Genomic DNA, 14,150 nt, shown 5'->3' with positions numbered 1-14,150 from the left:
TCACGCATCAATTAATCTGCTTCAATTAATTAATTATTCGTTGGATCTATAATATGTCAGAAAAGGGTGAAAAATGACACTTACTGTTACCCAAAGCCCAAGATGTAACTTTTAGAAGAGAGATATTTAGAAGAGATTTAGATTTAGAAGAGATAAAGATCACAAACTATAAGCTATGAAAACAACAAACATAAAAATGATTACTGACAACAAGACTAAATCAGCAGTTCAACATACACTGCACAAGCCAGTGTTACGAAGAATAAAGATTATCATTATCAATTAATTTGTTGATTATTTTCTCAATTCATGGATTAGTTATTGGGTCTATAAGATGTCAGAAAAGAGTGAAAAATGTGGATTACTGTTACCAAAAACCCAAGATCTGACCTAAATGTCTTGATTTGTCCTGACCAACAGTCCACAACTCAAAGATAGATTTTTTATTCCACCTGGGTTCACAAATTCAGATAGAAAATTTAAGTGTCTGTTGCATGTCATCAAGCATTAAACTTCCATTTCTTGGATTACATGAGTAATTTAGGACAGAGGTCTAATCTAATCGACTCTTTGTAGACTAGATTTGGTATCTTTGTTAACCTGCACTGTAAAAAAAAAAAAAAAAAAAGTTATTTCACAGAAATTTACTGTATTATTTTACAGTTGTTTTTGTTATTTCTACATTAAGTGTAAACACAGTAAGTTATTTTTATTAAAAATATTCCCCAATAAAATAAAGGCTGTAATCTGTAAATTAATATAATGGAATATTATAGTTTTTTTTAACAGGATTTTTCAATTATTTAATGGTCTTGAATGTTACGTTACATTGAATTCTATGTAAAAATACAAATAATACACATCCTATTACTGAATGTAATGTAATGTAAAATTAATTTTTTACTTTAAATTTAATGTGTAAAAAATTTTTTCTAAAAAGTTAAAAAAGTGAAAAAACAATTACCGACAAATATTGGTAAAAAAAAAAAAAAAAAAAACCTTTAGTTATTCTACAAAGAATTCTTTTTAAAAATACAGATATTTACTGTAGGCATTATCTGCATTTTTACTGTTGTAAAATAAAAACAAAAAAAATATAAAATATTGGTAGAATGCTAAATAAATGTATAAATGTGCACAAAAAATTAAAAACATTGCAGAAATACCTAATTTAAATAATGGCTTGTTTTATACAGTATTCTTTTGTAAATTCATAGAATTATCCAATTTATCCTTAAGACTGCCCCATCAAAACACAAATTTCTGGATGTAAAACACAAAAAAATTATGTAAAATTATATTCAAATTATCCTCCTTTAACACCCATTAATGGTATCTTGAGAGCTTTAGGCTTTAATTGTATGTGATTATCTCATCTATTTACAGTAATTTCCTGGTAAAAAATATTGGTTTGATACTGTACAAAAAAATAGGATCATGCGAAAATGGCTTACAAAAACATAATTTTAATAATCATTAACTTATATAAACATCATCTGAAAGTAATTACAAGCAACTATCCAATATGAGATTTACTGTATATAAATAGTATTTCACAGTAATTACAAGCAACTATCCAATATATCCATCTGACACTCTTCTTCAGAGGGATATTTTTTGTAGCTCCCTCAATTTGTTTTGTGCATTGCATTGTGGGAGAATATTATCCATCAATAGCACACACAAAAATAAATCAAAAGTCAATTTTGTCACTTTTTCCATTATGAACACACTAAACATTTAAACCTGCTGTATACTGAATGAGTGATCCAACTGTAGTTCTGCAATCTTTTTCATTTTTTGTGCAGATTTATACATTTGTTTAACATTCTAGCAATGTTTTATAATGAGATTTTCTTTTTATTTTATTATGGTTGGACTGTAAAAATGTAGACAATGTCCAAAGTAAATATCCATATTTTTAAAATAAATCTCTGTAGAATAACTAAAGGTTTTTTACTGTTATTTGACGGTAAGTGTTTGGCAACTTTTGCTGCCAGACTTTTTACGATTTTTTTTACGATTTTTTTTTTTTTACAGTGTGGATGTTCCGATGGATGATCCAATTAGAATCCTGAGCATTTTTCCAAAAAAAACCAAAAAACAACTGAATTTGATCAACTTGAATGTAGTTCGTTAAATGTTGGACACTATAACTCATGTGGGTTAAGGTTTGGAGAAACACATTTATATTCTTCCAGAAACTTAGTCCACCAGCTAATTGACTTCAAGCTTATTCACGGGACTTACCAACAACTCCAAATGAAGAAGACTGATAACTTGTACCGCCACATCTGCAATATCAGAGCTGTGGGGACAGTGTCACTTTGGGACTGCCTTTTTCCAGATTTTGGACGGAGGTTTTCAGATCCACTGCTTTAAACACTATAATCATACCCTCACCAACCCTATTTCTTCTTAATGACAGTTCCCTACTGCAGGCAGCTATCAGTCCCCCAGCGCAGACTCCTTCTAGCCCATCTTACAGCGGCAAAGAAATCTGTTCTCCAGCTGTGGTGCTTTCCCACACTTCCACTTTAGCATATGGTTGGATAACATTGTACATATTGCTATGAAAAATCATATGTCAGGTTACAGGGAGCACAAACTCATACTATAAGGGCACAGTTGGACTGATATGACTATATCTTTCTTTTCTAATCCAGGTACACATCCTTTTATGTTTTATAGCTAACCTGTACATATACCACATGTAAAATCCTTATTTTTGTATTTTAGTGTTATTGCCCAGCTGTCTTTGTTCCTCTTTTGTTCAATATTAAATGGTTCACAACAGAAATATTGGACACTCAGATTTTTACTTAAAAAGAAGAAAAAATACTTAAAATTGAGTTTATGACATTGCACCATGTGAAATTACCTTCTAAAATCCACAATAAGAAGAGTGACCTCAGTGTCCTTAGTGGTGCAGCAACTACGACACATAATGTCACTTTTACATGAACAAGATAAAAATTGAATGAGAAAAAAATAATTATGTGTACAGTTGACTCCACTGATATCATTCATCAGAAGAGAAAGGTATTTTTCAAAAAGCACATTTTTATTAGATTTTATCCAAATTCAGTACTTCCCTTTGGTTTATGGGAAAAGATACAGGTATAAACAAAAGTGTACTAACCTTCTATTAGATGAACAGAAAGAAGATTCACATGTACATATTATTAAAAAACAAGAGATTAGATTCCATTCATATAATCTCAGACTCGACCAACTCCTGTGAGACAAGGGTTAGGGGGAAACTGTGCACAAGTACAGAGTTCCTACTCAGGCTGAGTGACTCTAGTGCTTTTATCTGAATCTCTCTTGCAAATAATTACTGATATATCTGGAGCTGCATGTGTGATCAAGAGTTAATTCACTGAAGTGTCTGGAGCCCCCTGTGGAGAGGAGGAATCCTCTCTGTTACAAGTTGATGGAGAGTTTGTAGTGCTGGATCAGGAGTACAGGCTCCAGTAGATGATGTTGAAGAGCAGGTAGGACAGAGGGAAGGCCAGGCGGGAGTACGAGTCGATCATGTAGCTGTGGCTTAGCAGCAGGTCTACGTTTTCACGCACAGACCGCTGCCGGCGGAGGCGGGTTCCCTCCAAGGGACGGATGTCTTGGTTTTGGGTCGGTGTGGTGAGGGGTTCAGAGGTCGGGGTCGCTGCCATCCGAGGGAATGGAGTCAGCTCAATGTCGTTGTCATGGAAACAGCCGTCGAAGGCCATCGCCTGGCTGGCATTGAAGGTGGATGGGAGCTGAAAAGGTACAGAAAGCTGTATTCAGCAGAGGCAGATAACATGATGTTCGATATTCTAATACAGAGTGTGTTATTATAGTCACGTGTGCCTCCCTGCCAGTAAGGATTTGATTAAAGGGGACATATCATGAAAATTTCCAGATCTATATTTTTAATCTGGGGCTCAACTGGAATATTTTTGTATTATTTACAGTTTAAAAAACTCCTTATTTATTTTATACTGGCTCTTTGTGCAGCCCCTCAGTTCAGCCTCTGTCTGAAACAAGCCGTTTCAGCTCCTGTCTCTTTAAGGCCCCCCTCCTGATGGCCCCCACTCTGTTCTGATTGGTTTATTTCCTGGAAGCATCCTCTGGTTCTGGAGGCTACATAAACAAACAGTAGTAGCAAGATTTCACTTCTTTTTCTCATACTTTACTAACAAATGTCAACTTCTAAAATACATCCGTACATGTTTGAGCTGAAATCTGAAATATGGGAGTAGACAACTCAAGCAACACATGGAAAACCCTCAGCAACAACCTTAGCAACCAAGGCTACAGAACAGATGGTTGTTTATGGGCATTTGCTCGTCGGAAAGGTAGAAAAAAAACATCACAAACGGAGCCTTCAGAGCAGGTTTTTGATTTTTGACATTTTGCATTTCTACATACGTTAACCTCAAGTTTTAGAACTTTGACCATGTGTAGTATATATAATTGACATGATCATAACAGTTTATAAATGACAGAAAACCTGAAAAAAAGCATAATATGCCCCCTTTAAAGCTAAGATTGGAAGTGTAGACCAACAGGTATCCTCTACTTTACACTCCCACAACTCCTGCATCTACCAAATCTCAAACACACCTCTGAAATTTATTTATGCATCTTACACATCCTCAGATGAGATTCTAATCATGTTTATTACTATTGGTCACTTTGTACTCACGTTATTTAGGTCCTGAATAAATTAATCAAATTAAGTGCAAGTGACCATGTGTGGATCTTTTTTTAATTAATGTATTAATTGTTTTACCTGTAAAATATCAGAAAATAGATTTCATTTTAACCGACCAACAGCCCAAATCCTAAAGATGCTCAATTTCTTATTATATGAGACAAGGAAAATTCTCAAATCCTCACATTTGGGAAGCTGAAACCAGCAAATGTTTGGTGTTTTGCTTGGAATAATGACTGAGACAATTAATCTGTTCATAAGCAATCAAAATAGCTGCAGATTAATATTCTGTCGACTCACTAATAACTAATTGTCTCACCTCTAAAGTATTTCATTACAATTCTGCTTCAGAATCAGAGCAGTGATGTGAAATAAAAGTATAAAGTAATTAGAAATGTGAAGTTTACTGGAGGGCAGCATTTAAAGTGCTCCATAGTTTGACCTGATGTAATGCCTCTGATTGGCCACTAGAGTGAGACGTTGTGTAAGTATGAGCTGATTTCCTTCTCTGTGTTGATGTGAGGTGTAGTAGTCTCTCCTGTCTCCTGTGCTGACCTTCCCCCTCTTCATCTTCCTCATCTCCTCCAGAGTGGTGCAGTAGTTCACGGCCGCGTACTCGATCACAGACAGGAAGACAAACAGGAAGCTGGTCCACAGGTAGATGTCCACCGCTTTCACATACGACACCTGCAAGCACATACATGAACAAAGTCATGGGTGGAAAAAAAATCTGTAAATATTCGCAATAATAAGTGAAAAGGGAGTAAACTTTGTGGATGTTGCACATTTCAGCTGATTATAGTTAATTAAAATTACAAAAAGAAACAATCCTACTGTAAAAAACACGGGGAGGTTATATGTACAGTACAATGCAGTATACATCAAATTAAGTTCACAGAGCAGCTTCTTAGGGCCCCTCAGCCTCCTGGGAATCCCAGACAAATTCAAAATGTGGACTCCCTTTGGTTGCAGGTCTTGAAAAGTCTTTAAAAGTATTGAATTAAGTTCCAAAAAAGGCCTGAGACAGTATTTAAAAGCTTAAAATTTCATTTACAAACATCTTGAATATTGTTTTCTTGCATGGTGCAGACAGTAAAATTAGTTTTATGTGTTTGTGGGCTGCATGGAGACCACAAGTGAGACTGGTGCGACAGCGGATTGAGCTGCAGGAAGCCGTTAAATCTTTTTTTGTTGGAGTCTCAGTCGGCATCATCAGACCTGCAGCAAACACTGTTACTGCTGCAGCTACAGGAGCAGGAAGCTCATCTACTCACTGGGGACAAGTGTCGACTGCAGCAGAAACTTAAATTAATAAAACATTATAAAATTTGTTAATCTATCCATCAATTTTCTGCCACTTATTAGGGTCCAAGTCATGTTATTTGATTGCTGATATTACTAGGAATTATTGTTGTATGCAGCTGCAAACTGCTGACAAAAATGTGATATAAATGCCAATAAACACAATTAATTGTCTTATTGTTTCTACTGAATTGATTGACTGTGAAAAATGTATTGAATTGTATTATATGTGCTATTTGAAAAGTCTTATATTTAATTTCATATCACTGCAGAAACTCTGGTTGATTTTACATCATAATTTAAGTATTTACAGATAGATCTCTTGATTAGCTTCATGATGGTATCCATTATTATAACAGATAACACATTTTGGAGGTGCTCCACTAAATTGAGGTAATCCATCATATAATGTCCAATTCTTATTATTTTTTTGTACTTCTTACCGTAAATTGTTTCCACTTTCTATAAGAATGACTCTGCACAGGACAGATGTTATTGAAGTTATAGCAGCTGATTTTTCAAATTGTAGTTTATATTTGCTGTGTGCATTTACATATTTTTCTAATTATCAAATTATAATCTTATAATCAGAGCTCTACATAAATAAACAATAATAAGAGCAAATTGTAAAATCTGTGGGTGAACAAAAGATGGTAAACTTTAACAGATGAATGAAATGACATAAAACTAAAATTCAAGTGAAGGCAAGTAAACAAACTCATGAAGTTACACTCACATACTGTAAAAACAGGATGAGTCATTTAAAAATTGATTTAAAAGATGTTTATGACCTCATTTCCCTGAACAGGTCGTTCCAGAGCTTCAGGGCCCTGAATACAAAGACTCTGTCTGCTCTGGTTTTAAGACAAAAGACATCTGAGGATCTCTAGCTACATACAGGCTCACGGGAGGGGGGGTTAAATGTCTGAAATACAGTATGAAGTGCTTTAAATGTAATCAGTTAGATCTTAAAAACAAACAGGTCAAGCCTTGAGAGCCCACATAAGCATGCAGACATGCACTGAGGGCTTCCTTAAGGCCTCCTGCACCCACACAAACACACAAACACACAAACACACACACGCACACACAGCTGTTACCTGCGGCATGGAGGACGACACTCCTGTAATGATGGTGGACATTGTGAGCACTGTGGTTATACCTGCAGGAGGAGAAAGCAGAGGTGTGTTTCACATCACAGCACGCTTGTTTTCAGACATAACATCACCTCTGACATTTGGTGGGTGAGTTTTGTGAAGACTGGTCAACTGGTCAGCTTATCTGTCCAGTAACGAGAATGTAGATACCGATGTCAGTCAGAACGCTTCACACACTGATGTCCTGTAGAAGTTATAAAGATTATCTGACTGATCTGACTTAAAAATATTATTCATGTCAGCTTTCAACAACCAGGAAGTTTGTATTTTTCTGACAATCCCAATATTTCTAGCTGAGCAGTAAAATATCACATTTAAAGTGTCTTTAGAACATACAGACATGGATTTCTCAACCTCAAGGCAGCCAAAGATTCCTGTTTAAGGTATCTAACCCTAATTTAATGCTGTTGTGATCATTTAGAACAGAAGTAAGATTTACTCTCTGCAAAAACACTTGTTGGTTAGAAATTAACTGTATGATCTGTCAGTGTGTAATGTGTTGGTCGTGACTCGTAGTGATGAACCTACAGAGAATTATCAGTGACTCTGCAGCTCCTCTCGGCTTTACGGAGCTTTATAGTGAGTTTCAGCTCATTGTTTATCTGTCCGGTTGCAACTTTACTGTTTTGGTTCACTCTCAGCGCTCTCATAGCGTCGTTTTCAGAGAAAAAAGCTGTAAAAAGCCGCTGTACACTACCTGCTCAGCACCAAACTGCAAACATACACAGTTAGCTGTAGACTAGCTGGTGAACATAGTGGAGCATTTAGCAGCTAAAGAGCCAGATATTTCCCTCAGGAGTTGGTAGAGACTAAAAACAGAACTAAAAGAGAGTGAATATTGGACTGTTTGCTAACAAGTTCAAAATATCAACTTAAAAGGTGATGGTATGTCAGTGTTGTGTTCACTACTTGTTTCTTATGACCCCAAAATCTGTATCTGTGTATATGTGTGTATATTCACGTATGCGTTACCCAGAGAGACTCGAGCGGGAACGGCCCTCCTGTCGATCCAGAAGGAGACCCAGGACAGAACGACCATCAACATGGTGGGAAAGTACGTCTGCAGCATGAAGAAGAAGATGTGCCTCCGCAGGATGAAGTTGATGAACAGACGATTGTACCAACCTGACGGAGACACACAGGCTGTTAAGTGTTTTTTTAACTGTAAACCATACAAAAATATTCCAGTAGAGCGTATGATTAAAAATATAGGCCTGGAAATGTGCGTGAACCATCCTCTTTAAATGTGCTCTATAAATAAATAAATTGACGACTATGATTTTCTGTGAGTGAACCTCAAGATTAAAACTTAATTCAGCTTTCACTGTGATTTATTTCAACAGTCAACCGCTTCCTGCATCTTCCTGAAGACAGAAAACTCGGCCCTTTCAGTGTGAATACAGGTTAGTCCACACACACACACACACACACACACACACACACACACACACACACACACACACACACAAACAAAAACCTGTGCTACTGTAGAAAGCCAGGCCACTGGAGGGTTGGAAATGCTCGATGAAGAACTGAGACAAGACGATCTCATCCGTCCTCAGAGAGTCGTTCCCATTCTTCCAGTAAAGCATCAGGTCGTTCTCATTATACGCGTCTGTTTGGAAAAAGAGAGAAGGAGGTTTTCAGTTTCACGGAAAACAGGAAAGATGAGGTTATCCTTCCGCTCACTCATTTGTTTCTGCGAATTACTTCATGATTTAATAAAACTGATGACAGTATGATGTGTTGTGTGTGTGTGTGTGTGTGTGTGTGTGTGTGTGTGTGTGTGTGTGTGTGTGTCTCTCACAGCTCTCCAGCTCCAGCGAGCAGTTCTGCGTGTCCAGAGGGAAGCTACTGAAGTCCATCGAGCAGAGAGCCGTCACAGTGACCCTAAAACACACACACAAACACACACAAAATACAGCTTTCATAACAGTTACACCTGCAGACTTCATCCATTGTGTCCTGGATAGACCTTTCTTGCTGTTGCCATGGAAACCTGAACATAACCGTCCTCTCCTCTCTCTCTCTCTCTCTGTCTTATTTTCTCAATTTATTCAGTTTCAGTTACTGTTTATAAGTCTTACATGTGAATTATATTTTTGTTTTTGTTATTAAGCTTTGGCTCAATGCTTGGTGAGTGTTGACAGTTAATTATGGGTGTTTTAAACCTGTAGTTTGTTTGCTCTGGTCTGAATCTTGGTTCCGTTTCTTTTTCAAGCGAACAAAAAAGCATCACTACAAGCCAGATGAGAACGTTCTCTCCTCTCATTGGTCAGATGTGTCCGAGGTGGGAGTGAGAACGTAAAAACGCACATGAAAACTGATCCTGAAGACGCTTCAAACTGCACAAATATCAAGAGGGCAACATTCTTTATTGTTAGTTCAGGTTGGATCTTGATTCATTCTCCAGATACAAAACACACGAGTACACCTTGTACTCGGTCAGATGGAGATCGGATCATGTTCCCACCACAAATAAACCGCTCCGGAATTTGTTTGCGACCGTACAGAGACCACTTCCTCTAAAGGGTCTCAGGAGGGGAGGGGGGGAGAGGGAGAGGGAGAGTGGGGGAGGGTGGGGGGCGACAAACCAGAGTCAGATTCAACTGGACTTAACAACACAGGTTTGAAAACACCCTTACTTAACTAGTGCTAATTTACAGTTTGGATGTTGACAAGAACACGATTTACAGGTTGGAAACTCTTAATTACATGAACTCTGATATGACATGAACGCAGCATAAGCTAACGCTAATACATGTCTATAAGGCAGAAAGCTAAAGTTGCCTGAAGGGCTGAATATGAGACTATGGGATGGATACATTTTGCAGTTCATAACATTACAACTACTGATAGTCAACTGTCACTTTTGTTCAGATAACACAACAAAGGGTTAAATTACTGTAAGAGGACACCTGATAAAACATCCTTTTGTGCCTGTAAGTTCTTATTTATATTTCATTGGCAGAATCTTTGCCTTCCAGACTGTCTGTTTTCATCAGTAGCCTACCTCCATCACCTCCATATTTTAACCTCCACCCACACCTGTCCTGTACCTGACGCTGTAGAGGATGTTTCCGTCGGGGTAGACCCGCAGCATGATGTTCTCCATGGTGGTGTCGTGGATGAAGGAGCGTTTGGAGTGGACGAAGAACACGTCAGGAACCCAGATCTTCTTCACCAGCCGTGAGTCAAACGTCCTGCTCTGGTTGTTACGAGATGGAAACGCCAGCCGCTCGTCTTTCCAGTAGTGACGCAGGTATAGAGTCATGGTGAAATCCTTTAGGAAACATAATACCAGACAACTGAATCATTTTCAAATCTCCTTATTTATGGAAACATAGGGGAGAACGGGGTAACATGAGCCACTTTTTACATTTAATGATTTTACTGCAAAATGAAAGTATATTTTTTTCAAATAATACTTCCTATATATACCTCAGATTGTTGTCTACCCATGGAAATTAAAACAAGTTATCTAATTATTATGGTTTTAGAACAATGACCCATCAAAAAAAGTTAGTCCAATGGCACAATTTGCCCCAAGGTAGGAGTAAATTGAGCGCTCTATGGGTAAATGGTGTTACCATTAAATACTGATATAAAAATGACACAAAATCAAACAAATTTGAGTAAAGATTAAACTGTGATCTTTGTGTTAGCTACAGAAAGAATATGTGTGTAAATGTGCTTTTTTGTATACAGACAGGTGACAAATTAAAGGAAAAACTGGTCCAGGTCTGAATGTTTGACCCCTACAGTAAGAAGGTCTGGTGGCTCTGTTATGCTGTGGGGGGCATTTTACTGGCATGGTTTGGGTCCACTTGTCCCCTTAGAGGGAAGAGTCACTGCTAATCAATACAAAGGTGTTCTGCGTGATCACTTTTATCCTATGATGAAACATTTCTACCTTGATGGGAGTTGTTTCTTCCAGGATGACTGTAGTGGTAATTTAAGATGAATTCACAGAGAGCAAGTTGTCTTTCAGAGTTTTATTGCAATATCCAGAATACATATTTGCAAGTCCAGATCTCCCAGTTTGCTAGGCTGAAGAGATATTGAATGAAGTTCAGTGTTGGTACTTGTATATACAGCCACATGCATCACAATCATCACATATTCATCACCCTAACAGTTACTTTTAGTTAATTCACCGTATCTCTAGGGAGTTTCTTTCAGTCTCTGCTGAGAATGAAGAGTTGAAGGCCAAATCCTTATCTGCCTTTCCTCCCTGCACATTCCCTCTAAAGTTACAGTGTTTAGAGTTAGGAACATTATCACACAGGAAGCAGAGATCAGAAAGTCTTACAGTGTAACATAATCTTAAGACAATAACATAAGTGTATATATTTCCATTTCAATGACAATGCCCCCATTCACAGGGCACGAGGGGTCACTGAATGGTTTGATGAGTATGAAAATGATGTGAATCATATGCTATGACCTTCACAGTCACCAGATCTCAACCCAACTGAACACCTATGGGAGATTTAGGACTGATGTGTTAGACAGCGTTCTCCACCACCATCATCAAAACATCGAATGCTGTTCTGGTGGTCCAACACCTTACTAAGACACTTTATGTTGGCTTCTCCTTTAATTTGTCACCCGTCTGTATGTACAGCTTGTTTGTGTGTGGCTTAAACTTAACATTAGTTAACAATTAGGTATTTATTCATCAACACTATAGCACTTGTAACAGTGATCAAACATTAACATGAACAGGGTCTCTGGTCTCTAGAATATCAGAAAATAATTTTGGGGGTAAATTGATCCATTGACTGAATTGCCCCAACATCATTGGCACATTTTACCCCCCAACCTCCATTTTGACAAAACTGTTTCACACAGTGGTTCAGAGCTACAGTTATGCTGAGTTTATGACCTTGTTTTGTAGCTTACACTGACTTAAATTAACATGTAATAATGTCCATAACTTATCTTTTTTAATTACGATACAAGACTGATAACTTTAGTAACATGATGAATTCACTTGCTCTCCATGTGCTTGAGTCCAAGATGGATTGATTAAGATGAACTATACTATCTTAAATTGTGGTCACATGATTACTTTTGCTGGTGGTTACCTAGATAAACGGGGTGGCTCTATTTACCCCGTTCTCTCCTACTATAAAAGCTTTTCAAACCTTATAAACCTTCTCTTTGTAACAGGATCTGTAACATGGTGTCACTGTTATTTTGGGAGTATTTGGAGCTTAAAAGATTTAGAATCTGGTGTGAGATGGATGAGATGGACGTTTTTCTGCAGTCTGCCTGAAGAGAAAATATTACTGAAGCCTAAAGTGGGGGACGGACCACATGCAGATTTTTACCATTCCAGTCCTGGCTGCTATAACAATGCCTTCCCCTCCACCATTTATCTCTCTTGGTTGGAGTAAATCACTTGTAAGTGGCCAGTCGAGTTGAAAGCAGAGCCATCACGGGGTCAGAGCCCAGATAAAGCGAACCGACAGGAAGTGATGTCAGGCTGGCCTTCACCTTAATTCAGAAGAAGACGCCACAACCTTTTTGAAACCCTCTGAAATCTTTAAGTGGACAAAACCTGCCAGAGGTGCAGATTTTGACCCTTTGAAGGCAGGTTTAAATATGTAAGAACACAACTGTTGTGTCTTAATTTTTACCAAAAATTCAATGAACATTCAAACTTATTTTTAATACTAAAAGTTTAAGATCTAAAATAAAGAAGTGAAAAAATGACCAGTCATAGAATCATACTGTTAATGTTAACAGATATATGAACATACCGTACATGTTATGACATGTTTTTTTCACACAGGTTAACTTACTTATATTAATTAACCGTTAATTGATTGAATTGTGTACATTTTCTGCCATTAAACTACACAGAGCATTCACTAGTAGATAGAAAAGGTGTAAAAAGTCATGATGTGAATGTTTTTCATGTCATCAAAGCTGCATGAAACCACTAGTTTGGAAATAAATTTAGAATAATGTGACAAACTGAGTCCTCACCATGTTGACCTCTGAGATGCTGTCGATGCTCTCCACCTGCACATCAATGCCTACTGGGATGGCTGCACCTAAAACAGCAACAGAAGAAGAACATCATTACCATACTGGCCTGAATATAAGACAATGTTTTATTCCAAAAATTACATTTAAAAAAGTGGGGTTCATCTATTATTCGAGCACTAAACAATTATGTGTTGATCAGATCAGATATTCTTTTTGAATGGAGAGAATACTGCTGTAACACCACCTCCTACCGTGAGTGTTGCATTATGGGTTGTTTGTAGCCTTAAAGGGAAACTTAGGTATTTTTCAACCTGGACCCTATTTCCCATCTTTTTGTGTCTAAGTGACTGATGGGGACAACAACTGTTGAACTTGATTGAATATTTAGCTGATTTTTACAAGTCAAATCTCACGAGATTTCAGAACGAGACTTCTCCTTGAGCGAGACTTTGTCTGGATTACATTGTCCTCTCCTCTGTGTCTCACACAGACACACACACACACACATAGAAACACAGAGCAGACAGCAGAGGAGGAGGACAGAGTTGACTCAGTGAACCAGGTGAAGTGAAAGATAATGTTTTACTCGAGTTGACGACAACTACGCTCGTTACTGTACTTTATCAAACCACCTGTTCAACAAGCATAAACATGTAGAAAAGCGATATTTTCACCTGCTTTGCCAGCAGTGTCCCATCCACCGCCGCTATGTTTTACACAACCACAGCGTGCTGTTTAAGCTAATAACACAAACGCTGTCAGTATGCAGCCTAACTGTTTATGTGAGTTTGCCATGTATCTTAAAATCTGGCAAATTCTTGTAAACTTAGCTGCTGGCTGAGACAAACCACCCAATACACATAATTCACAAGGACTGCAACAACACACTAAGAATACAACATGAAGAAAGACAAGGAAACATATGGCTCTGCTCATCCCTGTATAAAGGTAAGCCTGTTTTTAATTCAGATTGTATTGGCTGCATTACATAT

General features: G+C 37.5%; 1 protein-coding gene and 1 long non-coding RNA gene across 5 annotated transcripts in view; one reads left to right on the top strand and one right to left on the bottom strand.

Annotated features, from left to right (window-relative positions):
* Positions 1-2,848: 2,848 nt before the first annotated feature.
* Positions 2,849-14,150, bottom strand: part of LOC121888559 (gamma-aminobutyric acid receptor subunit rho-3-like) — a 33,643-nt gene continuing 22,341 nt past the window's right edge. For 2 of the 4 annotated variants that reach the window (XM_042400164.1, XM_042400165.1), the window contains exons 3-10: positions 13,156-13,223; positions 10,218-10,441; positions 8,966-9,048; positions 8,636-8,773; positions 8,131-8,283; positions 7,102-7,163; positions 5,255-5,386; positions 2,849-3,761 (exon numbers count right to left, since the gene is read on the bottom strand). In XM_042400164.1, coding sequence (XP_042256098.1) covers positions 3,459-3,761; positions 5,255-5,386; positions 7,102-7,163; positions 8,131-8,283; positions 8,636-8,773; positions 8,966-9,048; positions 10,218-10,441; positions 13,156-13,223 — 1,163 coding nt within the window. In that variant the 3' untranslated portion in view covers positions 2,849-3,458. Of the gene's footprint in view, positions 3,762-4,039; positions 4,126-5,254; positions 5,387-7,101; positions 7,164-8,130; positions 8,284-8,635; positions 8,774-8,965; positions 9,049-10,217; positions 10,442-13,155; positions 13,224-13,832; positions 13,888-14,150 lie in introns of those variants that run through there. The other 2 variants (XM_042400167.1, XM_042400166.1) reach the window with 2 other exon arrangements.
* Positions 8,226-9,678, top strand: LOC121888561. The gene is made up of 3 exons (XR_006093272.1): positions 8,226-8,303; positions 8,502-8,561; positions 8,968-9,678. It is a non-coding gene; the product is annotated as an uncharacterized LOC121888561 (long non-coding RNA).

This window comes from Thunnus maccoyii, chromosome 21 (assembly GCF_910596095.1).
Source record: "Thunnus maccoyii chromosome 21, fThuMac1.1, whole genome shotgun sequence".
Lineage (NCBI taxonomy): Eukaryota > Metazoa > Chordata > Actinopteri > Scombriformes > Scombridae > Thunnus > Thunnus maccoyii.
Note: the sequence above shows the minus strand (reverse complement) of the source record. Positions and strands in the feature narration are given on the sequence as shown.